Source organism: Pleurodeles waltl, chromosome 7 (genome assembly GCF_031143425.1).
Source record: "Pleurodeles waltl isolate 20211129_DDA chromosome 7, aPleWal1.hap1.20221129, whole genome shotgun sequence".
In the NCBI taxonomy this organism is placed as follows: Eukaryota; Metazoa; Chordata; class Amphibia; order Caudata; family Salamandridae; genus Pleurodeles; species Pleurodeles waltl.
In genome coordinates, this window is record NC_090446.1 from 1,418,225,379 (window position 1) to 1,418,253,197 (window position 27,819).

General features: G+C 46.5%; 1 protein-coding gene across 1 annotated transcript in view; it reads left to right on the top strand.

Annotated features, from left to right (window-relative positions):
* Nucleotides 1-27,819, top strand: part of LOC138246425 (trypsin-like) — a 261,406-nt gene that overhangs the window by 159,205 nt on the left and 74,382 nt on the right. Inside the window, exon 2 of the mRNA XM_069201034.1 lies at nt 6,536-6,692. Within this exon, the coding sequence (XP_069057135.1) occupies nt 6,536-6,692 (157 nt within the window). The remainder of the gene's footprint in view (nt 1-6,535; nt 6,693-27,819) is intronic.

Here is a 27,819-nt window from a genome sequence, read left to right on the forward strand (position 1 = left end):
TTGGACCGTTTCTCTCAAGCTACTGGTTCACTGCAAATAGCACCATTAACCCACCACGCCCTGAAAAGAATCAAGTAACAAAATCAAGGACAAATGTTAGTGCATATATTCAAAGGCTAAAGAAGTATCCTATGATATTTGTGGACACAACGCCCCCATATCCATCGACTATTTTGGGCTTTGTGCATACTGAGACATCCTCAGAGATTTGCACATTCACAGATGGAGCACATTTGGGACAATTCAGCATTATGTTTGTTGCGCACTGCTGCACAAAGCATTGTTATATTTAGAGACATTGCTCTGTGTACCCCAAATGTGTCTAAAACCCAGGAGCCATTGTAGGAGCAAGATACCTGAGTCTACGCATTGTGAAACCAAGTCACCTATATTCTATGCTGAAATAGAGTATATGTAGTGTAAGTGGGCATCATTGTAACATAATTTGTAAACACTGCAAAGCCTTACAAGATCTGTTAATTTACATTTTTATTGTTTCCCTAGTGCCAAGGTTTGCACATTCTTAGATAGAAATAACTGAACAGAGAGGAGAACTATAGACAGCAGAGTACTGGAACTCTCCATGAGTCCCAGTAGAGTCCCAAAAGCCACAAGTTTCTCTCTGTATTATTTTCTCCCAACCCCCCTTCCCTTTTGGGACAGTGTTGATTGAGGGTGTTCTCCCACCAGGAATGAGTGTAAATTAGAGTAATTGTCCAGCATTGTCTCTGCGGACAAGAACTCTAGGTGAGTGGTGTGACAGGATGTACAGGTGAAGGAATGGCGGAATAAAGGAATGGATGGCTAGTTGAATGGATGGATAGGTGAATAAATGGACAGATGAAAGGAATGGATAGGTGTTTGGAAAGGTAAGAGAATAGCAGAGTAAGTGATAGGTGGTCAATTGGGCGAAAATATGAGTGAATGGATGGCAGAGTGGATGTATGCATGATGGATGGCAGGATGGATGGATGGATGAATTGATGGCTGGATGGATGATAGAGTGAATGGATGCATAGATGGCAGAGTGGATTAATAGATGGCAGAATGGATAGATAGGAGAGTACATGGATGGATGCAGAGTGGACAGATGGACGACCGAGCAGATGAATGGATGCATAGCTGATTGGATGGATCAGTGGCAGAACAGATGGATGGATGAATGGCATGGGAGATGGATGACAGAGTGGATGGATGGCAGAGTAGATGGTTGCATAGTAGGAAGGATGGAAGAGTGGATAGATGGATGGGATGCAGAAAAAGTGACCGATGGATGAAAGAATAAATGGGTGACGATGTAAAGGTGAAATAGTGGATATCAGTGGGTAGATGAAAGAATTAAAAAAGGATGGATAGATGTTTGGACTGAAGAGACAAAGGAGCTCTTCTAGGGAGGGTTGGACCCACTTGCTTTGCTTGCTAGGTGCCATCAGAGCTTGCCTTCAAAGTGGGGGGATATTTTAATGTTCTGGTAACTCCTTTGTCAGTCCCTCATGTACAGGTGATACCCTCCTGGTCTCCAAGACTTATCTTTCAGCAGTCAGCACTGGAGTCTGCATTATCTATCCAAGGCTGTTTTAAGGCATTTATTGCTACATAACACAATTTCAACATGCACCCACCTAATACACTGTCCATCAATCCACACGTCCCAAATCTGTTGCACGCATTGCAGGTATGAGTAAAAACACAGAAATTGGATAACCACTAGTGCCTCCTAGATACTGTGAATCACACTATGGGGGTTATTCCAACTTTGGAGGAGGTGGTAATCCGTCCCAAATGTGACGGATTTACCACCAGCCGTATTACGAGTTCCATAGGATATAATGGACTCGTAATACGGCTGGTGGTATATCCGTCACTTTACCGTCACTTTTGGGACGGATTACCACTTCCTCCAAAGTTGGAATAACCCCCTATGTTCCCCCACATGGATATGTACACCACAACCTACAAGCATTACAGCCACATACTTATGCTGTGCGGCTTCAGCAAGCTCGTAGGGCTGAGTATTGTAGAAACTGATCGTATACACCCTCCCAAAGCAGACACAAACATGTCAAAAATAGAAATATTGAAACAACATTGCTGAGCATTCAATGTGTGTCTTTGGATTGTATTTAAAGCTAGAGATGACAGCTCTGAAAAAAGCTACCTTCCACAGACTCCATTGGTGAACGGGAGAACTAAACCTTGCTCGCAGATGCTCCCATTTTGACTGAAGCACTACACCCTTGTATTTGTTTGGAAGTATTTGTCCACAGCTTCATTAACAATGTGGTTTCTAAACATGTACCCCACCACAACTTTATTTGGGATGATAAATCATTCAGACTATTTACATGTCATAAAAGAATAACTGAAGCAAATAGAACAGATGATAAACGGAATGCTGAACAATGCAAACATTCACCCCCAGGCACAAAGATCAGGGTTCAATCCATCCGACAAACCCAGATCATACATCATGCCATAAATCAAATAAACAGTTAGGGGTGTAAAATGGGCTGGAGTTTTCTTTCTTTGTGTGTGTGAGTGTGCAGGGGGGACATAATTTCACAATATCTTTTAGGCTTAACTTGCTACCTTCGCCTACTAAGTGTGGTCTGCTGTCTGGCTGACATGGGCTGCAAGAGCCATGTTCTGTGTCCTCCTTTATCTCTGACCGTCTTACCCTGCAGTGAGGCATCCCAAGGTAAGTAGCCTAACATGCCAATCCTCCTTAAATTCCTCTCATTTATCTCCTTTACCGCAACGCTGCTTGTGGGCTTATGTCCTCAGGCACCTCCCACTTTCGGTTGTTTGTTTGCTAGCTTCACCCTACCAACACCATAGCAGCTCATAGGGTGGCCCAGAATACCTCTGTTCCTGCTTCTTAGAGGTTCACCCAGTTGCTGCTGAAATATTCAGGACGCCTCAGGTTGATCAGGCTGTGCCTGATGGTTTCCCACATGATTTCCCTGCAATATTTGCTAACTGCCATGTAGATCGTCTTTCTGGATTGTTCCGGCACCACAGTGGATTAGGCTCCCCTCCATCTTTACCTGGACATATTTCTGAACATATCAGGCTGGTGCAGCAGTGTAACCTGGCAACCATGGTTAGGTCATTCCTGATGTGCCCCAGCAGCTCCTTTCTCCAGTGAGGAAAGAATTACTCAGTGATGCCTGTGCAATTCAAATGGCGCAGTGAGCAGCAATAGAACACTTAAAGGTCTACTGAAAAAATTATTATCTACAACGCCTCTTTTTGTAACATTTATTTCTGACTTTACAGTATTCAGTTGTTATCATTAATGCTATACGCACTGCTGACAGTAAGTGTACTGGAAAGTATTCATTGCGAGGCATTCACAATCCAGACTCAAGTCTTTGTGCAAAAGGCCATTTATTAGGACAGGATTGCGTAATTGCTATAACATGCGGCGACAACAATGTTATCCTTAACATCTTCAAACTTTACCCTTTTTGAACTCCCCCCAAATCCTTTACCATAAGGCTTTACGATTTCTTTCCCCTTGTTCCACTCAATTCACCCCATTCCGTATGTTTTTGTCACTTACTTCACTGAACGAGCTCCAAACGCCATCTCTTTCTCGTACTCCAGGCATCCTACCCAAATCTTCAATCACCTGTCTTTCATCCTTCCTCCCCCGAGGGGTGGACCTGACTGCATCTGACTCTCTACCCCTCCAAACACCACCCATCACCATGCAACCTGTTCTATCATGACAAACCTCCAGCCCCCTCCCCACCTCCAGCAAGCTGCAGGGTGGGTGGGTGGCTCAACAGAGCTCTGCAGCCACCCAATGTCCGTCGAGGAGTCAGAAAGGGCATCACTTCCCTTTCCGACCCCTTAAATGCCCAGTCCCTCAACCCCTTTCCTCCCCCAACCCACTTCCCCTCAAAACTGTCCTTCCCTTGTTTAACCCTGCAAATCCCCCAGGGAAAGACTAGATTGCGTCTAGCTTCATCTGGGGCCCGCAACTATGAGTACAAACAATGCAACACCCCACTAAGTACTCGCGAAATGAGAATCTTCAAGCAACAGTAGTACCAAGGTTAAAACATTATGTTTGGGTGCAGAAAGTAAACATTAAATTAAAAAAGAGTAAGAGAGGGATGCAGAAAACAGATGCGGAAGAAAGGAAGTGTTAGGTAGGTAGCAGGCACACAGAGAGGTGAGACATTAAAAGAGGGCTGGGTCAGGAGAGATCGATATTCCAAAGAATGTAAGCAGGAGGGGGAGAAAACGAGAAGCCAATTTGGGGAGCAAAGAAGCAATGACTGGGCTCAGGAGTGGAATGCAATAACTATGGGAACTAAAGTGAGTGGAGGCCAAGCAGCAAGGTACACAGAAGAGCGAGGCAGGAAAAGAGGACTCCGCAAGGAGAAAGTGAGCAGGTGAGAAGAGCAGTCAGGAAGAAAGGCAGTCACAGGCCCAGGTGAGAAAGAAAAGGGAGTCTCAAGTGGGTCGAGCACAAAACAGAAGCGGGCTAGGGCAAAGAGAGAGCAACAAGGAACCATGGGCGGAGGGAGAGAAGCACAATAGGGACACCGCTGGGAAAAACAAGCATTTGCAATGCAACGGGTCTCTCATTTCTCCGAGTTAGAGCTATTAGCAGTTGTAAACTCCCAACTTTTCTTGCCTCATTAAATGGAAAAAAAATTAGCTTGATCGTGCTGCTAAAAAATGAAAATGGAAATGGTCTTGCGTTTGCTTGAGCTCGAGCAATTAGCATTTTAAACTCCTAACCAGACTTTTCTTGCCACATAAATTGAAAATGAAAATAAAACAGTTTCACATAACTAACTGGACTTTTCTTGCCATATAAACTGAAAAGCAAAAGTTTCACATAAGCGAGCTGACGGCCACCATCAGTGCAAAAAAGACACACAAACGGAAATAACAGTTCACTCGTAGTGAAACCTATGGCAAAAGTGCAATTATCTACGTAACTGGCAAAAGTGCAATTAACTATGTAACATGGTCGATGTCATGCAAAGCACTCGACTTCTGCCAAGCGAGATCGCGCTGCGAAAAAAGAGAAAAAGTAATCCACAAACAGGATGGAAAACAGCGAGCCTCGTATGTTTTCAGTACTTTGTCGCTGCGCTCGAGGAGGGCTAACCACCGAAAAAAGGCATTACGTATGCATGCCTTCCACTAATGAAAGCAAGCAGATTTTAAAAGGCAGATTGACATGGACGGTGCTCCGAGCCCTTTTCTAACTACTACAGTGTCTCGCAAGCGATACGCATTCACTAGCGCATGCTATCGCAGCCTCGACTCTAAAAACATACACTCTTGTGGAATGCTTGAGCCAAAAAGAAAAAAGTAACAATAGGTCTCGGAGAGACAGCTCATGCACTGTCTTGGAGAAGCCTAATTAAACTTCCTAGGAAAGAGCAGGAATGAGGCATGTGGACCCCTGTGCCCTGCTCCCACCTAAGCACCCTAAAAAAACAGTAAATAAGAGAGGAAATTGTGCGTAGACGAGGGCCCCACTGTAGAAGTTTGTGAGCAGGTGCACGTGCGTCTTTTGAAATAAATGCAGCTGCCGGGCGTGAAAAATAAAGTAATACTAACGTCGCAGGTGCTGAGAGGTCCCCCCTTGCAGCATGAACAGGGCCACCCTACACCGCGGAGGCTGCACGACCTTTTATTACGCCCCTGCTTTAAGGCCTTTTTTAAGATAATGACTTATTTTTCAGCAAAAAAGAAGGAGTGCATTAAATGGCCTGTGGTCTTAAGTGCTTGGTCTTAAGTGCTTTATTGACCAACATACAGTAAAACAAAGATTTTGTGGTGGGATTTTTTTTATAGGTTTCAGAAATTTCTATAATAAATGAAAATATGTGACTCAGCAGTAAGCTGGGATCAATTACGTGAAGGTCGGAAGGACGACATAGTGGTATTGGTTGAGGAAGTGTTATCAATTTGTGATGTCACTGCCATACGTATTGCAGTCATTGCTTATGTCATAAGAAATATTTCATGTCGATCATTTGCTGTGAAATGCAAATTGCATTTTGAGGGAGGGGGTCTAAGCCTCAGTAACATAAACAAGGGGCATTATTTTTACATTTTACTTGACTGTATAACTCGATATCACTCCTCTGCAATAAAGATTGGGATGTAATAAATAAGTCAGTAATGTAAGCTACATTTTAGGTACTTCTAATGGGGTAGTGAATGAAGATTGTATACTCAAGATGAAAGCACACCTGAGTACTAGATTCCCGTTGCGGACACCACTGTTCATCTGTTTCAAGAACACTTGAATTCTGGTACAAAAGTTGCATAGTGATGAAGCACTTTGTTTATTGTCTGTAGAGATAAAGGGCATATATTCGTTAACATATTATTTTTCACAAGCATCTTTCCCACTGCCTGCTGAGGTGGAGGGGTTCATCCAGCAGAAGTGAGAGATTTTACGCTAACAGAGCAGCTGTGCTGGACCATCAGTAGTAAAAATAAGTGTGGCCTAGTCTGAATAACAACTGACAAGAATGCAAATCTTATTTTCTAGTTGTCACCTGTGAAAATGAGAAGATAATAGGAGGATCTGAATGTGTGCCGCACTCACAACCCTGGCAGGTCTCTCTCCAAAGTTTCGGCAGACACATCTGTGGAGGGGTGCTTATTAATGCACAATGGGTACTGACAGCCGCTCACTGCCTCACTATGTAAGTGTAATGTGATGGTACCTGTGATGATGAGCCAATATTGTATAAAATCAACTACATTTTAATGCATTTAAACAAATAAATGTGCGGTTGTCTCTTCCAAAGAAGTGGCTTCATTATTTGTTTTATTTCAAAACATTTTTATTACGTTTTATTTTCACAATGCACAACATCTATTATGGAGTGTTACATACTGCAAGGTTATAATATAGTTGAATAAAAAAATCTGGATCATAGTAACATTCTGATTGTATGTCTATGAATATATGAGCATATTGAGTAGAAGATCAAGAATGAAAAAAGTGAGTATAAATTGGTGATTTACATAACACAGTTCCTGTGTGAGATGGAATAGAGAGATGGGGCGATGAAGATAGAAGAGAGCATATTAATATGACTATTAAATATTGAAATTGTATGCAGAATTGTGAGAAGAAGTCTTCCCATATACTTTATAGGGGGTTATTTATTTGCGGATATAACTCTAGTTTGGACCATAAGAGACAGGAAGTTTTTTTTAATGAAAGGATTGATTATGCCGTAGGTTATCAGCACTTCAGATGAAACATACCCACGCCCACCACGTATGGTATGAGAAGTTAGTGTAATTCTTCACGTTAGAGATGATTGTTTTGTTACCTACTGCAAACACAATATCGATGAGGAAACAATCCCATGATGATAGTGAGTTTAACACACTCAAGTCTGACGTTTCTTGGATTTCCAAGGATATTATGGTATGTGATAGTGTAACTTGTATTTTGAATATGTTTGAGAATGTATCCTGGATAGATACCCAGAAGGTTAGCAGGTGTTCTAGATGGTGACCTGATGGCCATGCCAACAAGCAGCTGAAAAAAGGAGCCCAAGTTTATTTAATCGTTCCGGAGTCCAGAATTATCTATATGTTGTCCATTGTTTGCATTGTGAAATGAGAGGTTACTCTATACATAAACATACATTTCCAGATTTGAGACCATTGTGATGGTAATATAGAGTCCATGTTGTACTTAATGCATGATACATCCTATGTTTTTTGGATCTCTTCCGTGAGAATATGAGAGGTTTTCTTAAGTAGTTTATATATTATAGATAATTTATAGTTTTGTGACAGTAGAACATGGAGGAAATTGAGACAATCTGTTTTATGTGGTTTCTTAAAAACCTCTCGGAGCAACTGTGAGCAATAGAAAGTTGTAAAAATCAATTGGTTGAAGATCGATTTTATCTGTTAATGTGGCAAAAGTTATTGGGTCTCGCACGGATATAATGTCTTTTATATATAGTTATCCGAGAGAGACCCATCATTTCCAGAAGGATTGACCGGGGTCAAGTTTCACAGGTGATTGAACCTTAGTGTGGCAAGCTCTGAATCTTTAATTCTATGAGGGAGGCATTTATCTAATTTTTTGACAGTAGCAATGGAGTCTTTTAGAATTTGGTAAGAATGAGATACCTTAATATGTTTTGTGTAGTATGATATTTATTGGTGAGAGTGGGGCAGTTAGGTCCAACTCTATGTCCACCCAGGAAGGGCGACAAGGGGCAGATGAATGTAACCACCAGATGATTGGTCTAATTAAAAAGGCGGTTTGAAAAAACAAGAAGTTGGGGCGGGTAATACCGCCCTGTTGTTTACTTGATTTTAATGTATGCAGAGAAATTCTTGCCTTTTTTCCTTTCCCAATTTTTTTTATTTGAGCACTGAGTGATGTGAAAAAAGAGTTGGAAAGATGTAGAGGTAGCAGTTGATTTGAGGGACAATTAACATCTTAACTGTTTCAGCCCTACCCCACCATGTAATTAACTTTGGAGACCATTCCTCAGTAGGCTTTTTAATTTTCACAAGCACTGAGGTTTCTATATGGTTTTCAGTAGCAGAAATCGTGTTTTTAGTATCAAAAATCGTGTTCTTTAGGGGAAAGACTCAATTTTTCTCCTTATTTAAGGTGTAATCAGCAACTTTATCATAGTCTGTGATAACATTTAAAATTTCATGGATGGCCGACTCTGCTTCAGTGGAGAAAATGAGGACGTCATCTGCATTTGCAGCTAGTTCATGAGAACCACTTTTGTTAGGAATACCTTTGATGTTTTCAACAATTCAAATAGAATGTATTAGAGGTTTGACTGATGAAAGGGGATGAGGAGCAACTTTGCTTTGTAACTTGTTATAATTGAAAAGTTTCAGAGCTATGACTACTCAGTTTAATGAGATCTATTAGGTTACAGTAGATATCCATGACCAGGTGGATAAACATTGTACCTAAGTTGAAATTCTCTAAAGTGGCTTGTAGAAAGGGCTGGGAACCTTTGTTGAAGGTTTTTTCTATGTCCAAAGCATTAGACATGGTCGGGGAGGAAAGTAGTTTTGTTTTCTCTAGAAAATGGGAAAACTTTCTAATGTCATCAGCCACAAGGCGGCCTTTTACAAAGCCTGTTTAAGATGTATGTATAAGTATCGGAAGGACTTCCTCAAGTCTAAGTGCTAAGATTTTTGCATTCATTTTATAGTCTGTGTTTAATAATGTGATAGGTCTAAAGGTTTTTTCATCTAGAGGGTCCTTCCCTTCCTTAGGAACTACCACAAAAGAACCACTGAGTGTTCCTATAGAGTCAAATTTATAAAAGAGGCTAAGGATATGTGGCACTAATGCTTCATGATAGGTGTGATAAAAAGGGGCTGGAAACTAGTCGTGCCAGGGGCCTTGTTAGATTTCATTGACTTAATACTTAAAGATATTTCTTCCCACATAATAGGTTTATTTATTTGAGTCTGAGCCTCTTCTGGGAAAATAGAGAGGTTCTAGAAGGGATTTACAGGTCTTTACATTTTCATTGTCCTGTGAGTTTGGGGAGTTATATAGTAGTGAGTGAAGGTTAGAAAAAGTACCTACAATTTTTTATGGGAACAGTTTGCAGGCATTCTAAATGATCTTTAAGAACAGAAATGTTAACTTTTTTGTATTCTTGAGGGTGAGAGCTCGTAGTCTCCTGGCTTTATTATGCTCTATTAGGTTTCTAGCTTTAAGCTCATTTGGCCATGCGTGAGCCCTTTCACTAAGTATTTTATTGCATTCATATTTAAGTTGTTTGATTTTCGACATGTTGCTAGATTGAAGGTTCTTGATTCTATTTTGTTCTAAAATGTGTACTTCGTTTTCCAAATTATTTAGTTTAGAATTAAGCGGCCTGGTTTTATTTGTCATCACCCCATCATCACACCTATAATGGTAGCTTTCATTGCATCCCATAGTATGCATGCGCCAACAACAGGGGCAATATTTTCTTTGAAATAATAGTTCAGTGCTTGAGCCACTAGGTTCCTGGAGACTGGGTCCTCAATAATTTCAGCATTCATTTTCCAGGATCTTTTTTTTGGAGAATACTCAGTGAGATGTAGAGTTATGGTGATGCAAGCACGGTCCAAGACAAAAATACGTAGGTTACCATACATAAGTTGGTAACCTGCATGTTTTGAGATCAAAGTGAATATTGCATTTTTCTTGTTATAGGCAAGGGAACAAGTGTTGTCTGATATCCAATTGTGTTGCATGCTGCAGGCTTCAGTTAGGCCAGTTCTTGTTTCCTGGAGTAGGAGGATGTCACTTTTAATTTTCGGCAATAGTCTAATATCTTTTTCTTTTTGATGGGATGGTTAATTTCCTTGGTATTCAGGGAGACAATCTTGAGAGAAAAGTGGGACACATCTAGAAGTTGGGCTAGATTGGAAACTCATTATATGGAAGGAGGGATACTCCAAAGAGAGAGACGTGGGAATAAAAGGAACAAAAGGTGAAAAGAAGAGGACAAGTTTAGACCTGCATACAAGCTGAAAACCAATGTTACCTGAGAGAAACAACCACTTATATCTGATCAAAATGATAGGTAAACAAAACCTCAATAATGCAAATAAGAACCCCACTCTCAACCAACACTCACCCATTGAAAGCCCACCCCCGCCCGAAGCAAAAAAGGAGCCATGCATGAAGGCCTCAGAACCAAGGAAGATCAGCCGGTCTGTGAGTGCGGGCCCGAGCAGGCATATGAAAAATAATACAAACATCTTTAAAACTTTATCAAAGTAACCTTGGATGCTAAATGTTTCACAGAATAATCAGAAAAATTAGAAGATAAAGCACAGAAAAAAATGCCTAAGATAAAAAAAGAATTTTGTATAGCTTGATCATGTATTTGAACATAAGCCAAACTATATTGTAATATTATTGCAGTCTTAGCCCAACATATATGTTTAATCACATAGATAATAATCCTAAAAGAATATGGTGAATTTGTACCACATGGTAAGGTAATATGAATTAACACAGATGTTTATACTTGAAGTAAACCATGACTAAACACAGGTTGATTTAATACAGTGGAGGAAGCTTGTTTAATCCTAAAAAAGAGGAACATTGCATTGCAGCCCCTGTATTGGGAGCACAACAATGAGCACAAATTGTAAGTCAGTTTAGAACAATTCTAATAATTGAGCAATACTGTCTATACGGCCAACAAAGGTATGTGTCAGGGAGACCAGATCCTCGGGGCCTGCGCACGTTCCCAACATGTCCACCACTAGACAGCTCCAAAACTCTGATAAAAATATCACAGAGCCTGAGAGAGTCCAAGTGGGGGAGAAGGGGATTAGGTAGGGAACAGCTGGGAAGGAGACCTGTAGGAAGCAAAAGGTTAAACAATACAATATCAAGAAATTATCACATTGACTTTCACTAGACTATGGTTCTAAGCTTTCTAATACTGTAACCATGGATAACCTAAGAAGTGACTATAACTAGACCTCAAGAACTCTGGGTACCTGGAAAAAAAATCAAGAATGGTTAATACAATGTTTCATGTGAGCTTTTCATGAAATGTCACATACTGTCTAGGAATACAAGAACCTTCTAAAATAATGTTTCAGAACAAACATCGCATTTTTACATGAGGCCAAAAGGCAATCTGAAATATTCTCTGGACAACAATAAGAATTGTACTGGGGACTTAATATGCACAAAGAATGTCACGTTTTGAATTTAGCATCTTCACAGAAAATCCAAAACCCCAGGATAAATGTGTGCACTTCAACAAACACTACACATCAAAGTTTTAATTGCTATGAAATGATTGCGCACACTATTGCCGGTCTGAACATCAAGTTTCACATGCTGGAAATGAATCACGCATACTGTCGATTCTAACAAGACAATGCAATGCCATGAAATGATCGCGCACACTGTTGCCGATCTGAACACCAAGTTTTACATGCAGGAATTGAATCGCGCACACTGCCGATTCTAACAAGAATATGCAAATGCCATGAAATGATCGCGCACACTGTTGCCCATTTGAACACCAAGCTTTACATGCGGGAAATGAATCGCGCACACTGCTGATTCTAACAAGAATATGCAAATGCCATGAAATGATTGCGCACACTGTTGCGATCTGAAAACCAAGTTTTACATGCGGGAAATGAATCACGCACACTGCTGATTCTAACAAGAATATGCAACTGCCATGAAATGATCGCGCAAGCTGTTGCCGAGCTGAACACCAAGTTTTACATGCGGGAAATGAATCGCGCACACTGCCGATTCGAACAAGAATATGCAAATGCCATGAAATGATCACGCAATCTGTTGCCGATCTGAACACCAAGATTTACATGCGGGAAATGAATCGTGCACTCTGAAAGTTTCACGAGTAGGCCCAAAACTCAAGAGTCTTTGAGACAGGGGTCGGGGGCCCAGCCCGACCTCCACCTTACCACCCTGCTCAAGGATCACCAATATAATGCGGGGCAGGCCTGGAACATCAAGGTAGGCCTCCGGAACAGGAGCTCAGGAAGTTGCTGCTGCTCTGCACTGGGACCTCTGAATAGTAAGCATGTGGAGCTGGGCTGGCTCCCTTATATAGAGTCTGGCCCAGCCCATAAACCACACCCAGTCATGCTGCAGAGAAAGCTTCTAGAAGGTCCTAAAAAGGGACCACACCCTAACACACTCAGCAAGCCTGCAGCAATACCTTGTAAATGAACAATTATTGCAAAGATCATTAATAGTGTTTTTCAAGGTTAAAGTCTGCAATACAAAAGATTAACATACTGCATATAAACACAATGCATGAGTTATGCTCTTGTATAAAGGCTGGGTTTTTGCATTCTTGTCGCCCGTAGAGCGCGCACTGTCCTGATGTTGACAGTACTCCCCTCTACCAAACGCGCTCTAGGGCCTGGTTTGCCGGGGTTAAGACGATGAAAACATCGCACTAGTCGTGGAGCATGAACGTCAGATGCGGAAAGCCATGGGTTTCTTTCAGGACCGTAACCTTTCCAAGAGATCAGGTACCACAGGTTACGACCTCTAAGTTTGGAATCCAACACCTGTTTAACTTCATATTCCACCTCCCCCTGTACTAGAACTGGAGCTGGTTGGGAGTGTGCCTTCTGGACTGCTTTTTTCAGGAGGGAAGTATGGACACCGGATGAATACGTAGTGACCTGGGCAACTGCAGTTTATAGGTCACTGGATTAATTTGCTGGAGGACAGTGTAAGGACCTATGAATTTGGGATTAAACATGTGCTTTTTCTTGAAGTCTATGGGGGTCATTCTGACCCCGGCGGTCTTAGACCGCCGGGGCCAGGGTCGGCGGGAGCACCGCCGACAGGCCGGCGGTGCCCCGCAGGGCATTCTGACCGCGGCGGTAAAGCCGCGGTCAGACCGGCAACACTGGCGGTCTCTCGCCAGTGTACCGCCGACCTTTGGAATCCTCCAAGGCGGCGCAGCTAGCTGCGCCGCCGAGGGGATTCCGACCCCCCCTACCGCCATCCAGTTCCCGGCGGTCCGCCCGCCGGGAACCGGATGGCGGTAGGGGGGGGTCGCGGGGCCCCTGGGGGCCCCTGCAGTGCCCATGCCACTGGCATGGGCACTGCAGGGGCCCTCGTAAGAGGGCCCCTACAAGTATTTCACTGTCTGCTTGGCAGACAGTGAAATACGCGACGGGTGCAACAGCACCCGTCGCACCTTCCCACTCCGCCGGCTCGATTACGAGCCGGCATCCTCGTGGGAAGGGAGTTTTTCCCTGGGCTGGCGGGCGGTCTTTTGGCGACCGCCCGCCAGCCCAGGGAAAAACTTAGAATACCCTCCGCGGTCTTTCGACCGCGGAGCGGTATTTCGGAGGGGGAAGTCTGGCGGGCGGCCTCCGCCGCCCGCCAGACTTAGAATGACCCCCTATATGTCTTGTAGAAAGCCACACTTTATCACCTGGTTGATACTGAGGTCCTTCACAATGTTTCTTGTCGAAGTGCTTTTTGTATTTTTGTTTAGCTTTTTCTAGATGTTTTTGAATCAGTTTCTGGGTTTGGTGGAGGTGTTGAATTGTTTCCGACACAGCTGGTGTAAGAGAACTTTCTTGAGGAATCGTGATGGGCAAGGTATCAGGATGATAGCCAAACAAGCCAAAAAAGGGTGTGACACCAGTGGAGGTGTGAAACGAGTTATTGTAGGCTAGTTCAGCTAACCAGAGCATTGATGTCCAGGAATTAAGTGCTTTCTCAGCATAAGCACGCAGATATTGCTTCAATGTCTGATTCAGACTCTCAGTTTGGCCATCTGTTTGAGGATGATGGCTAGTAAATAGTGTGGATGTAACTTGAAGCGTTTTGCATCATATTTTCCAGAAGTTGGAGGCAAATTGCGATCCTCGATTGGAGAGAATCATTCTTTGCAGCCTGTGATAACGGACCACTCTATTCAGTAGAATGGTTGCCAGTTCACTGGAGGTGGGCAATTTCTTGCAGGCAATGAAATGTCCATATTTCGTGAGACTATCTACCACCACAAGGATTACTGAGTGCTGTTGAACCACTGGTAGGCCTGTAATGAAGTCTAATGAGATGTGTTTCCAAGGTCGACGTGGAGTTGGGAGCGGATGCAACAAACCTTTCTGTTTTGAATGACTTGTATTGATGCGAGCACAGACTTCACAGTTATTGACTATTGTTTTGACATATATTGTCAGAGTAGGCCACCAAAAGTAGCGTCGGATTAATTCAAGAGTTTTAGAAGTGCCTGGGTGACCTGCCGTAGGTATAACATGCAACCAATGAAATGCTAACTTGCGAAGCTTGGTAGAGGGCATGAAGAAACGAGTGTCATGGAAAGGTAGTCCTTGCTTGAATGATCTTTTGGGATCTGCTTGATCCCATGCCTGCCATTTCTCAATGGTGAAGGAATTACGGATCTCTTCAAAGAAGTCTTCGGTTTCTATGATGTAGAGGACTTTGTCTCGAGCAATGATAGCTCTAGAAGGCTGGATTGTAGGCAACGTGGTAGACTCTTGGTGGGACAAGGCGTCTGCTTTGCGATTGTCTTTACCAGGACGAAAAGTTACCACAAAATCTAACTCGGCAAAAAACAGCATCCAGCGTAATTGCCGAGGAGTCAAAAGTTTAGCTGAACTGATGAACTGGAGATTGCGATGATCAGTAAATACTGTGATAGTGTACTTCGCCCCCAACAAATGATGCCTCCACTCTTTAAAGGCATCACGGATCGCCAGAAGCTCTTTTTCAGCAATGACATAGTTCTGTTCGGCTTTGTTCAGCATTCAAGACATGTAAGCTACAGGATGAAGTTGGCCAGTGTCTTTACTTCGTTGTGACAAGACTGCACCAATTGCAACATCTGAGGCATCTGCTTCAACTATGAATGGATGATCCACATCAGGGTGAGTCAAGACTGGGGCAGTGGAAAAAGCTTCTTTCAAAGTTGAAAAGGCTCGGTCAGCTTCTGGAGACCTTACAAATCTTTCTTTCTTTCTCAATAACTTGGTGATTGGCACCACTGTTTGAGAGAAATAGTTTATAAACCTGCAATGAAAGTTTGCAAAACCCAGGAAGCACTGTACATCTCTAACACTCTTTGGAGTGGGCCAATCAGATACAGCTTGTACTTTCTTTTCTGTCATGATCATACCTTGAGGGGTAAGGATAACCTCTAAAAACTCAACTGTGGTAACATGAAACTCACACTTGTTTAGGTTGCAACATAAATGATGCTTTTGAAGAGCTGTGAGAATCTTCTTGACATGTTGTACATGTTCGGTTTCATTGTCAGAGTAGATCAAAATATCACCGATCTAGACTATTGCAAATATGTTGAGATACTCTCTAAGGAAGTCATTCAGGAAAAAAATGAAATGCTGCTGGAGCATTGCACAGTCCAAAGGGCATGACGGTGTATTCAAAGAGAGCATGGTGGTCATTACAACCCTGGCGGACGGTGTTAAAGCGGCAGTAAGACCGGCAACAGGCCAGCGGTAGAAAAAATTGGAATTACGAACGTGGCGGAAACCGCCAACAAAGACAGCCACTTTAACACTCCGACCGCCATGGCAGTACAAACAAACAGCTTGGCAGGCACCGCCAACAGACAGGCGGAGGACAATGTACCGCCCACAGTATCACAACCTACCAATCCACCACCTTTTCCAGGGCGGATTCACCGTGAACAAAAACACGGCAGAAACAGGACTTCGAAGGGAAAACGCTCACCCCTACACACCCCACGAGGAATCCGGACGCCATGGAACCAGAGCTGCAGATCCTGCCAGCCCTTATCTTCTTGCTCCTCTACCAGGAGCACGAACGCCGGCGGCAAAAACCACGGTGAGTACTGCACCTACGACACAGGGGAGGGGGTAGGGAAAAAACAGGGACACACACACGCAACACGCAACACCCCCACCCGACCCTCACCCACCACAACACACACACTAATACAGCATGATACATTACAGTTACAACCCCAACACCCCTAGAAGAATGCAAAGACCAAAGAAAATTAGTGTAACCATTGTAATATATGAAAATCCAGTACGCAAAAATATACATATATACACTATAAACAAAATATACACCAAGAATAGTAGTCCAAGTATTGCTCCATTGAAGTCTGTGGAACACTGGGCCCACATGGTATGGGCGGGGCCCACACAAGATCCCCGACCATGACGGAGAAAACACTGCAGGGGCATCAGATAGCAATAAAACAGGCCCCTCAGAGGAAGGGAAAGGGGGGCACCTCAGCAGGTTGAGTGCACGACACCAAATCCACAAGGGGGCCACATGCCCACTGTTCTATCCTGGGGAGTGCAAAGCCACAGTCTCACAAGTCTCTACAGTGGGTGGGTTGCCCACTGTTCCATCCTGGGGAGTGCACATCCACAGTCTCTCAAGTCTCTACAGTGGATGGTTTGCCCACTGTTCCATCCTGGGGAGTGCAAAGCCACAGTCTCTCAAGTCTCTACAGTGGGTGGTTTGCCCACTGGTCCATCCTGGGGAGTGCAAAGCCACAGTCTCTCCTGTTCAGCGGTGCTTGTAGCGGCGGTGCCCTGTTCAGCGGTGCTTGTGGCGGCGGTGCCTTGTTCAGCGGTGCTTGTGGCGGTGGTGCTCTGTTCAGCGGTGCTTGTGGCGGCAGTGCTCTGTTAGGCGGTGCTTGTGGTGGTGGGGTCCTTTGAAGTGACTCAGCTGCTGGCGGTCCTTCATGGCCCAGCGGGGCTGGTGCTGGCGGTCCTCTCTGGCCCAGCGGGGCTGGCGGCTCTCTGGCCCAGCGGGGCTGGTGCTGGCGGTCCTCTCTGGCCCAGCGGGGCTGGTGCTGGCGGTCCTCTCTGGCCCAGCGGGGCAGGTGGCGGCCTCTTGGGCAGCAGGTCAGGTGCTGGCGGTGGCCTCTTGGGCAGCAGAGCAGGTGCTGGCGGTGGCCTCCTGGGCAGCAGGGATGATGGCGGTGGCCTCCTGGGCAGCAGGGCAGGTGCTGGCGGTGGCCTCTTGGGCAGCAGGGCAGGTGCTGGCGGTGGCCTCCTGGGCAGCGGGGATGATGGCGGTCTTCTCTGCCATGCTGCTCTTCCCAGACCTGCAGACTTTCTTGTGGCCCTTCCCCACCTTGGAAGGTGTCGCAGCTGACTCCACACTCCCACCTGGACCCCTGGGAGCGGCTTTGGTGGCTGGAGTCTTCCCCCTCTCCCGCTGGGCACTGGGCAACTTTTGATGCTTCACAGGTGGGGGACTGTCCGTGCTGTGGCTCCGTGCCACACTGGCTGCCCTGGTGGCCGGTGCACTCCAGATTCCGGTGACTACAGGCACCACTGGTCCCGGAGATATTGTGGCTGAGGTGCTAGATTGGAACCTGGAGAGTCGGGCCCTAGGAGATGGATGGGGTGGAGGAGGTGTGGGAAAGAGGTCAAGGTTGGACAGGAAAAGTTTTTGGGAGATACTGGGACGGTAGCTGGAGGGGGTTTCGGAGTGGAGGAAGAGGTTGTGGTTGTAGGAGGTGTTCGTTTGGTGACTTTGGGTGAAGGTGCCTGCGCTGGAGGCTGTTGTGAGGTGGATGGCTGTTGGGTGGGTGTGTGCCTGCGTTTGTGTATCTTGGGAGGGGGTGTCACAGACACACTGGGAGAGGACACAGGGGACGTGTGAATGGTAGTGGGGGTGGTGACTGCACGTGAGCTGGGTGTGGTGGTGTGTGTGCTGGTGATGGAAGTAGTGGCTGTAGGTGTAGTGCATGCAGGTGGGAGTGGAGATGAGACTGGGAGGGAGGAGGGAGACGAGGAGGAGGGGGACACAGTGGAGGCAGTGGATGTTGGTGTGTCTGCATGTGATGCTTGCGTGAGTGCCTGTGGGATGTGTGGTGCATATGTTTGCCTGAGCTTCCCTTGTGTGTTGACGTGTGTGCATGCTGGTCTGAAGGTGTGCTTGGGATAGGCTGAGGTAGAGGGGATTGGGTCTGGGTGGAGGAAGTTGGAGGGGGGAGGCTAGAGACAGGGACAATGGTTGCCATCAGTGCTGAGGCCAGAGTCTGAAAAGCGCGCTGAAGGGCTGCCTGACCAGAATGAATGCCCTCCAGGAATGCATTTGTTTGTTGCAACTTCCTTTCTGCACCCTGGATGGCATTCAAAATGGTAGACTGCCCAACAGTGAGGGACCTGAGGAGGTCAATGGCCTCCTCACTGAGGGCAGCAGGGGTGACTGGGGCAGGGCCTGAGGTGCCTGGGGCGACGGTGATGCCCACCCTCCTGGGTGAGTGGGCACGGGGCAAAGGCTGAGGGGCTGCTGGGAGGGCGGTGCTGGTAGGGGGGGTGGCGGCTGTACCTGTAGATGCGGGGGGCACAGATGTTGCTGCCACCACAAGGGAGCTCCCATCAGAGGACGAGTCCGTGTCACTGGTGTCAGCTCCTGTCCCCGCCGTGGAGCTCCCCTCGCCCTCTGTCCCACTGGTGAACTCCGAGTCCGTAGTCTCGCCCTCCAGGGCCATGTGGGATGCAGCTCCCTCCTGCTCCGGTGCCACTGCTCCTCCACCTGATGATGCTAATGCACACAAGAACAGGGAGACCACAAAAAGGGGGGGCGACAGAAGAAAAACATGTTGAGTGCATGCATTACCGCTACCGTTGGCGGACACGACAGACACAGAAGCCCCCTGCACTACGCCGCGCACTTGGCCTCCACTGTTCAATCCCTGGGGCATGGCCTACAAGGCTATGGACAACATCTGCACACATGGAGGACACAGGAGCATAACTAGGTGTACTTGGCACTGTACACAGGTGGGGTGGGGTGCCACATGGCCTGCCTTTTGGAGGGACCTTGCCTACTAAACTCGCCCTGGCCTAGGGAAACCCACAGCCCACCTCCCCCACCCAGACACCTCCACTGCGTGCAAAATCAGCAGTATAAGAGTGTACTCACCCCCTTGTGGCTGCTGTGATGCCCTCAAGCGCCCATCCAACTCCGGGTATGCCACCGCCAGGATCCTGAACATCAGGGGGGTCATGGTGCGACGGGCACCCCTCCACGTTGGGAGGCCATCCCCAGCTGGGCCTCTGCCGTCTTCTTGCTCCAGCGGTGAATGTCCTCCCATCTCTTACGGCAGTAGGTGCTCTGTCTGTGGTAGACCCCCAGGGTCCGGAGATCCTTGGCGATGGCACGCCAAATATCTTTTTTCTGGTGGGTGCTGACCTACAGGATTTGTACAGGGGGAAAAGAAAAGTTATTACCAACAGCACCATCACAGTCATTGGCCCCCATCCCTACCCTTGCCATGTGGCATATGCACTCACCGTCGTTTCATGCACGCCTCAATCTCTCCCCCCTCATCTTTCATCCACCCCACTCCACACAGGCATAGCCCATACAGCATGCTCTCAGTGTACTTACCTGTTTGTCTGGAGGACCATAGAGTAGCGTGTACTGGGGGAGGACCCCATTCACGAGTTTCTCCAACTCCTCGGATGTGAAGGCAGGGGCCCTTTCCCCAGACACTCGAGCCATTGTCTCTTCCACACCGAGGTCACAGCTGCACTTGCAGGGTAGGTCCTCTCCTGTCGAATATCAGGTATCGAGTGATTGAACAGATAGAAAATGGCGGTCACGTCCGCTGCGGTGCGTACCATCACTGCCGGCGTACATCGTCATTGGCTCCTGGGACCCATAGTGTCCAATGTTAACCAATGCAGCATTGTGCCGAGGCCTTCGACCGCCTACCACGACGGTGTACAACGCCAGCGCAGTTACCTCACATCTCATTGTCCCACTTTACAGGTCAGGCAGCCGCCATTTCAGGGGCCCACATGGCTTAATTTTTAACTGCGTCACACATACCTAGCCCACAAACAGGCCACTTTTCGGATTATGATTTGTGTTCTGTGTAAACAGTGGGTATGTACCTCTGAGTTGGTTGACTCTGTGCTCGCTGTTGTCCTTCATAGGCACCGTCCGCTGGGACATGTGAGGAGATGGCAGCATCCTCCAGTGTACAGAACGCTGGTGGACCTGTCGACAATGGAGGAAAGACATGTGATCATCACCTACAGGCTTGACCGTGCCACAATCCAGGAACTGTGTGCCCAGCTGGAGCCAGACCTGATGTCAGCTATCCGCCATCCCACAGGAATCCCCCCTCAAGTGCAGGTGCTGTCAGTACTCCATTCCCTTGCAAGTGGGTCATTTCAAACAACAGTGGCCATAGCATCAGGGATGTCCCAGCCTATGTTTTCCAACGTGTTGTCCAGAGTGTTGTCTGCCCTGCTGAAACACATGCAGAGCTACATCGTTTTCCTTCAGGTGGAAAGGCCTACAGTGAAAGGTGATTTCTATGCCCTGGGACATATCCCCAACATCATAGGTGCCATTGATGGGACACATGTGGCTTTGGTACCCCCCCCGCAGGAGTGAACCGGTGCACAGAAACCGGAAGAGTTATCATTCCATGAATGTGCAGATGGTGTGTTTGGCAGACCAATACATCTCCCATGTTAATGCCAAGTTCCCTGGCTCAGTGCATGACGCCTACATCCTGTGAATAGCAGCATCCCTTATGTGATGGGTCAACTCCAGAGGCACTCTGTGTGGCTATTAGGTGAGCACCTGGAAGCAAGTCAGTGGGAATGGTTGTCTGGGTCTGGGGATATCCCTACAGGTTTGTGTGTGTCTAACAGTTGTCCCTCGCCATTTGCAGGTGACTCTGGTTACCCCAACCTGTCATGGCTACTGACCCCAGTGAGGAATCATACGACAAGGGCAGAGGAACGCTACAATTAGGCCCATGGGTGAACTCGGCGGATTATAGAGCGGACCTTCGGGCTCCTGAAGGCCAGGTTCAGGTGCCTCCATATGACAGGTGGATCCCTATTCTACTAACCAAAGAAGGTGTGCCAGATCATCGTGGCCTGCTGTATGCTTCACAACTTAGCTTTGCGATGACAGGTGCCTTTTCTGCAGGAGGATGGTCCAGATGGCGGTGTTGTTGCAGCTGTGGAGCCTGTGGACAGTGAAGACGAGGAAGCAGAAGAAGAGGACATGGGCAACAGGAACTCGTGATCCTGCAATATTTCCAGTAAGACACAGGTAAGAAGACAGACCTGCCTACTACATGTACTTTAACACTACTACCTCTCTACTGTCTGTCGTTTTCAGCCAGTGTATGGTCACTGAGTTGTCACTTTCCCTTACGATTTCACAGATGTGGGTCCCACAGTGTGACATCTGCTTTGTTTCCTCATGGACTAGAGCTGTGTGACATAGGTATGTTGACATTACAATTGAAAGAGCATTTTGTCACTGTAATTGCTAATACACTATTTCGAAATCACAGACAGACTCCAGATTGTTTTGTGCTTCAAGGGTGTTTATTTAAGTGCTCAATATGGAGGGGGTTGTAAAATGGTGAGGGGTGATGGTGAAGGAATGTCCATGGCAGAGTCCAGTCTTTTAGTTTCACAGGTGCATTGCCCAAATGGGCTTAGGAAGTGGAGCTGGGGCAATTTGAGGATGGACAGGGTGACAAAGTGGGACAGAAAGATGACATTCAGGGTGTTCTCATTTCTTGGCGGGGGTCGTGGCATCGTTCTCTGTATTTGTCCTGGATCTCAGGGACCGCTTGCGGGGTGGTTCTCCATTTGCAGGGGGTGGGGTGCTGGTGTTGTGGTCCTGTGGCGGTGCCTCCTGTCCACTAGCGCCAGCGGAGGTGGTGGGCAGTTCATCGTCCAGGCTAGTGTCAGGGGCCCCTTGATGTGCCACAGTGTCCCTTCTGGTGTTGAGTACTTCCTTCAGCACCCCTACGATGGTGCCCAGGGTGGAATTGATGGTTCTGAGTTCCCCCCTGAAGCCCAAATACTGTTCCTCCTGCAGGCGCTGGGTCTCCTGAAACTTGGCCAGTACCGTTGCCATTGTCTCCTGGGAGTGGTGGTAGGCTCCCATGATGGAGGAGAGGGCCTCGTGGAGAGTGGGTTCCTTTGGTCTGTCCTCCCCCTGTCGCACAGCAGCCCTCCCAGTTCCCCTGTGTTCCTGGGCATCCGTCCCCTGGACCGTGTGCCCACTACCACTGCCCCCAGGTCCCTGTTGTTGTTGGGGTGGTGGGTTAGCCTGGATTCCCTGTAGTGGTGGACACACTGCTGCTTGACGTGTCCGGGGGACAGAGGTATGGCCCGCTGAGTGGGTGCTGTTCTGGTGTTTCCAGAGGGGGGAAGGTCTGTGGTGGCCTGTGACTGTGTCAGGGGAACCAACTGTCCCGAGGTCCCCGATGGGCCGGGCTGGTCATCTAGATCCAGTTGGACAGAGCTGCTGTCATCACTGTGGGCCTCTTCTGTTGGTGGTGTGGACATGTGTGGACCCTCCTGTCCAGTGATGTTGGGTAGGGGTCTTTCAGGGGTATAAAAGGATGTTTATTACATCTGTGTGTGCCATGGTGTGCAATAGGTGGGTGACCGTGTACCCCAGTGCTTGCATTCCTGTGTGGGACCTTGTGTGATGGTGGTTTAGGGGGGTGTATGGGTATGTGCAGTGGCCATGCTTTGGTGATGGGTGTCCATGCTTTGTTGTTGCATGCAGGGCTTGGTGTTGGGATGGGTGGGTTGTGATAGTGGGACATGTGTGAGGTGTTGGAGTGATGGGGTGAGGGTGGGGGTATGTGTTGGCATGCAGGTAGGGTGGGGGATGTAATAGTTAAAATTTGACTTACTAGAGTCCATTCCTCCATCTAGTCCTGCGAGGCCCTCAGGATGCAGAATCGCCAAGACTTGCTCCTCCCATGTTGTTAGTTGTGGGGAAGGATGTGGGGGTCCGCTGCCAGTCCTCTGAACCACAAGGTGGTGTCTTGAAACCACGGAACGCAACTTCCCCCGTAGGTCGTTCCACCTCTTCCTGATGTCATGGGTGCTGTCCCACTGCGTTGACCCTGTCCACTATTTTTCGCCATAGCTCCATCTTCCTAGAAATGGAGGTGTGCTGCACCTGTGATCCGAATAGCTGTGGCTCTACCCGGACGATTTCCTCCACCATGACCCTGAGCTCCTCCTCAGAGAACTTGGGGTGTCTTTGCCGTGCCTAGGGGTGGTGTAGGTGATGTGTGGGGTGGTGTGTATAGTGATAAGTGGGGTGATATTTAGTGGTGTGATGTGTGAGGTCCGTGGAAGTTCTGTGGGTGATGGTATTGAGTGCCTCTGGATGCTTGGTAGTTGTTCGTGGTGTCTCTCTCTGGCCTTCTCTCGGTAATTGTGGTCATAGGGGTTTGTGGGTGATGTGGCTGTGTGTTTTATATTGGTTTGGGTGTGTGGGAGTGGTGTGTGTGTGTGTATCAGGTGTGTGTATTTGGAATTGTCCAATGTGGCTGTGTTTTGTAAGAGTGTGTGTATTTTGAGCGCGGCGGTGTGTACCGCCAATGGAATACCGCGGTTGAAAGACCACCACGTGGATTCGTGTGTCATGATAGTGTGGGCGTATTTCTGTTGGCGTGACGGTGGAGGATTTGTTTTCGCCAGTTTATCACTGACCTTTGGTTTGGCGGACTTGTGTGAGTGTCTGGATTTTGGCAGATTCCGTGCTGTGGGTCATGATAGCTGTGGCAGAATTCCGCGGCCGCGGCGGTGTGTTGGCGGTCTTCTGCACGGCGGTAAGTGGCTTTTACCGCAATGTTGTAATGACCGCCCATATCTTGTCTTGAACGCAGTTTTCCATTCATCGCCCTCTCTCATTCTGACTAAATGATAAGCACCTCGTAGATTGAGCTTACTGTAAATCTTTGCTTTTTTCACTTGATCCAACAAGACAGGAATCAGAGGCAAGGGGTATTTGTTCTTGATTGTGACCTTGTTCAAACCCCTATAGTCAATACAGACTTGAAGGTCCCCATTAGCCTTAGGCACAAAAAACAAAGGAGAGGCTGCGGGAGACTTGGAAGGGCGGATGAAGCCATTCTCTAAGAATTGATCTAGGTACTTTTGTAAATGTTGATTTTCATGTTCTGACAAGGCGTACACACGACAGCTAGGGAGTATCGCACCTGGAGTTAGATCAATTTGGCAGTCATAAGGTCTATGAGGAAGCAAGTTTTCTGCTTCTTTTTCATCTAATACATCTTCATAGGACGAATACTGCCTGGGCAACTTTACTTCTTTCTCCGCTGCAGTGGCTATGTGAGAGTTGCAATTTTTGGCAACTCGAGACGTCTGGAGACATATCTTATTACATAGGGCGGAAGAGAACGCAACTTTCGGTTCTGCCCAATTAATCCCAGGATTCTGATGAGTTAACCATGGTAAGCCAAGGATAATTCCATACTGAGGAGTATGGATGACGCCAAAGATGAGCTTCTCTTCATGTTTGGTTCTTTGATTTCCCCCATCACAGATCACCGACAAGGGCACAGTCTGAAGAAATACTGGGCCTCCAGTCAAGAGTTTTCCATCTACTGCTTTTTTAGCTCTAGAGTCTTCTTCTTGGTGCATGGGATCCCCCATGCGTGAACCAATTGGGCATCAACAAAGTTCCCGGTAGCCCCAGAATCTATGAGGGCCTTCTTGAAATAGTTATTTTTCTTTACTTGAACTTTTATGCCCAGCTTGAGATGTCTAGACTGTGAAGGGTCCATGGTGACACCCAAGAGCAACCCTTCTTTATATTTTGGGTGATTTAGTTTTCTGGCTCGACTTGTACACTGGCTGCAAGTTTCTGGACAGGACCTCGTTTGCTCTTTGGTTTGATTGGACAATCTTTGGCGAAATGACCCTTGCATTGTCCATTCTTTCTACGTAGGTCCTTTTCGTCTTTGGTCAAAGGTCTCCTGATAGTTCCGATTTCCATAGGTTCCGGAGTTCTCTCTTTCTGGGTTCTTGATTCTCTATGATCGTGAACACACCAGGAATATTTCTTAGTCTTTTTGCGTGTTCCCCTTCGTTCTGCTAGACGATGATCCAGTTTCAAAACAAGGTTTATTAGATCTCAACAATCTGTAGGCTGCGGGTCTATCTGGGCAAGAATGTCCTATAACTCGTCCTTGAGTCCTTCGTAAAACAAGGCTGCTTGCTTTTCTTCAGGCCAGGATGTCTTGGCTACCAGCCAATTAAAATTAGCTAAGTAAGAAACTAAATTTTGGTTACTTTGTCGCAAGTCTAATAGTTCACGATCTGCCGACAATGTCACTGTTCTTCGATCAAACACTCGTTCAAACTCACAAACAACATTTCTCCAATTGTAAAGCAGGGGACTGTCTTTACGCACAAGAGGGATTGCCCAGGTGGCTGCGTCCCCAGTCAGGTAAGATAACAAGAAGGCCACCCTGGATTGGGCATCAGGGAAAGTGTTTGGTCGGCAGGTAAAATGTAATTCCACTTGAACCAAGAAAGATTGCGCTTTCAGGGGATCACCTGAAAAACGCTCTGGAGGAGCTAGGGGAGTAGCTGAGGGAACGTTGAGGGAAATGTTCGAAGGAGGATTACCTCCAGAAGCTTGAGAAGGAGGACTAGGCCAAGACACACCCAAAGGACTTTGTTCCTTCTTTTCTACCCTTTCCTGCAACTGACTCACTCTCTCAGCTAAGCTGGCTGCTATATCCTTTGATGACACTACCTCCGCTTGGAGCTGCGTGATAAACTTGACTAGCTCATCCAATGTGGTCATGTTTAGAACACACACAAACCAGGAGGATAATACATTCGTGGGCTCACTATTTTGTCAGGGAGACCAGATCCTCGAGGCCTGTGCACGTTCCCAACATGTCCACCACTAGACAGCTCCAAAACTCTGATAGAAATATCACAGAGCCTGAGAGAGTCCAAGTGGGGGAGAAGGGCATTAGGTAGGGAGCAGTTGGGAAGGAGACCTGTAGGAAGCAAAAGGTTAAACACAATATCAATATATTATCACATTGACTTTCACTAGACTATGGTTCTAAGCGTTCTAATACTGTAACCATGGATAACCTAAGAAGTGACTATAACTAGACCTCAAGAACTTTGGGTACCTGGAAAAAAAAAATCAAGAATGGTTAATACAATGTTTCATTTGAGCTTTTCATGAAATGTCACATACTGTCTAGGAATACAAGAACCTTCTAGAATAATGTTTCAGAACAAACATTGCATTTTTGCATGAGGCCAAAAGGCAATCTAAAATATTCCCTGGACAACAATAAGAATTGTACTGAGGATTTAATATGCAAAAAGAATGTCATGTTTTGAATTTAGCATCTTCACAGTAAATCCAAAATCCCAGGATAAATGTGTGCACTTCAACAAACACTACACATCAAAGTTTTAATTGCCATGAAATGATTGTGCACACTAATGCCGATCTGAACATCAAGTTTCACATGCTAGAAATGAATCACGCATACTGTTGATTCTAACAAGAATATGCAAATGCCATGAAATGATCACACACGCTGTTGCCGATCTGAACTCCAAGTTTTACATGCGGGAAATGAATCGCGCACACTGCCGATTCGAACAAGAATATGCAAATGTCATGAAATGATCGCGCAAGCTGTTGCCGATCTGAACACCAAGTTTTACATGCGGGAAATGAATCGCTCACACTGCCGATTCAATCAAGAATATGCAAATGCCATGAAATGATCGCGCAAGCTGTTGCCAATCTCAACACCAAGTTTTACATGCTGGAAATGAATTGCGCACTCTGAAAGTTTCACGAGTAGGCCCAAAACTCAAGAGTCTTTGAGAACGGGGTCGGGGGCCCAGCCCGACCTCTGCCTTACCACCCTGTTCAAGGATCTCCAATATAATGCGGGGCAGGCCTGGAACATCAAGGTAGGCCTCTGGAACAGGAGCTCAGGAAGTTGCTGCTGCTCTGCACCGGGACCTCTGAATAGTGAGCACGTGGAGCTGGGCTGGCTCCCTTATATAGAGTCTGGCCCAGCCCACAAACCACACCCAGTCATGCTGCAGAGAAAGCTTCTAGAAGGTCCTAGAAAGAGACCACACTCTAACGCACTCAGTAAGCCTGCAGCAATACCTTGCAAATGAACAATTATTGCAAACATCATTAATAGTGTTTTTCAAGGTTAAAGTCTGCAATGCAAAAGATTAACATACTGCATATAAACACAATGCATGAATTATGCTCTTGCATAAATGCTGGGTTTTTGCATTCTTGTCGCCCGTAGAGCGCGCACTGTCCTGATGTTGACAGTATGATTGAGGAGCAATTGTCACACAATTGGTTTGGAGAACTATGCAAAAGGTATCTGAAATCAGTATGACATTTGATTGTTAAATATTTGGTGTAAGAGAGTTTCAAGTTCTTTTAGTTCGTCGAAAATCTGTGGAGTACCTTCA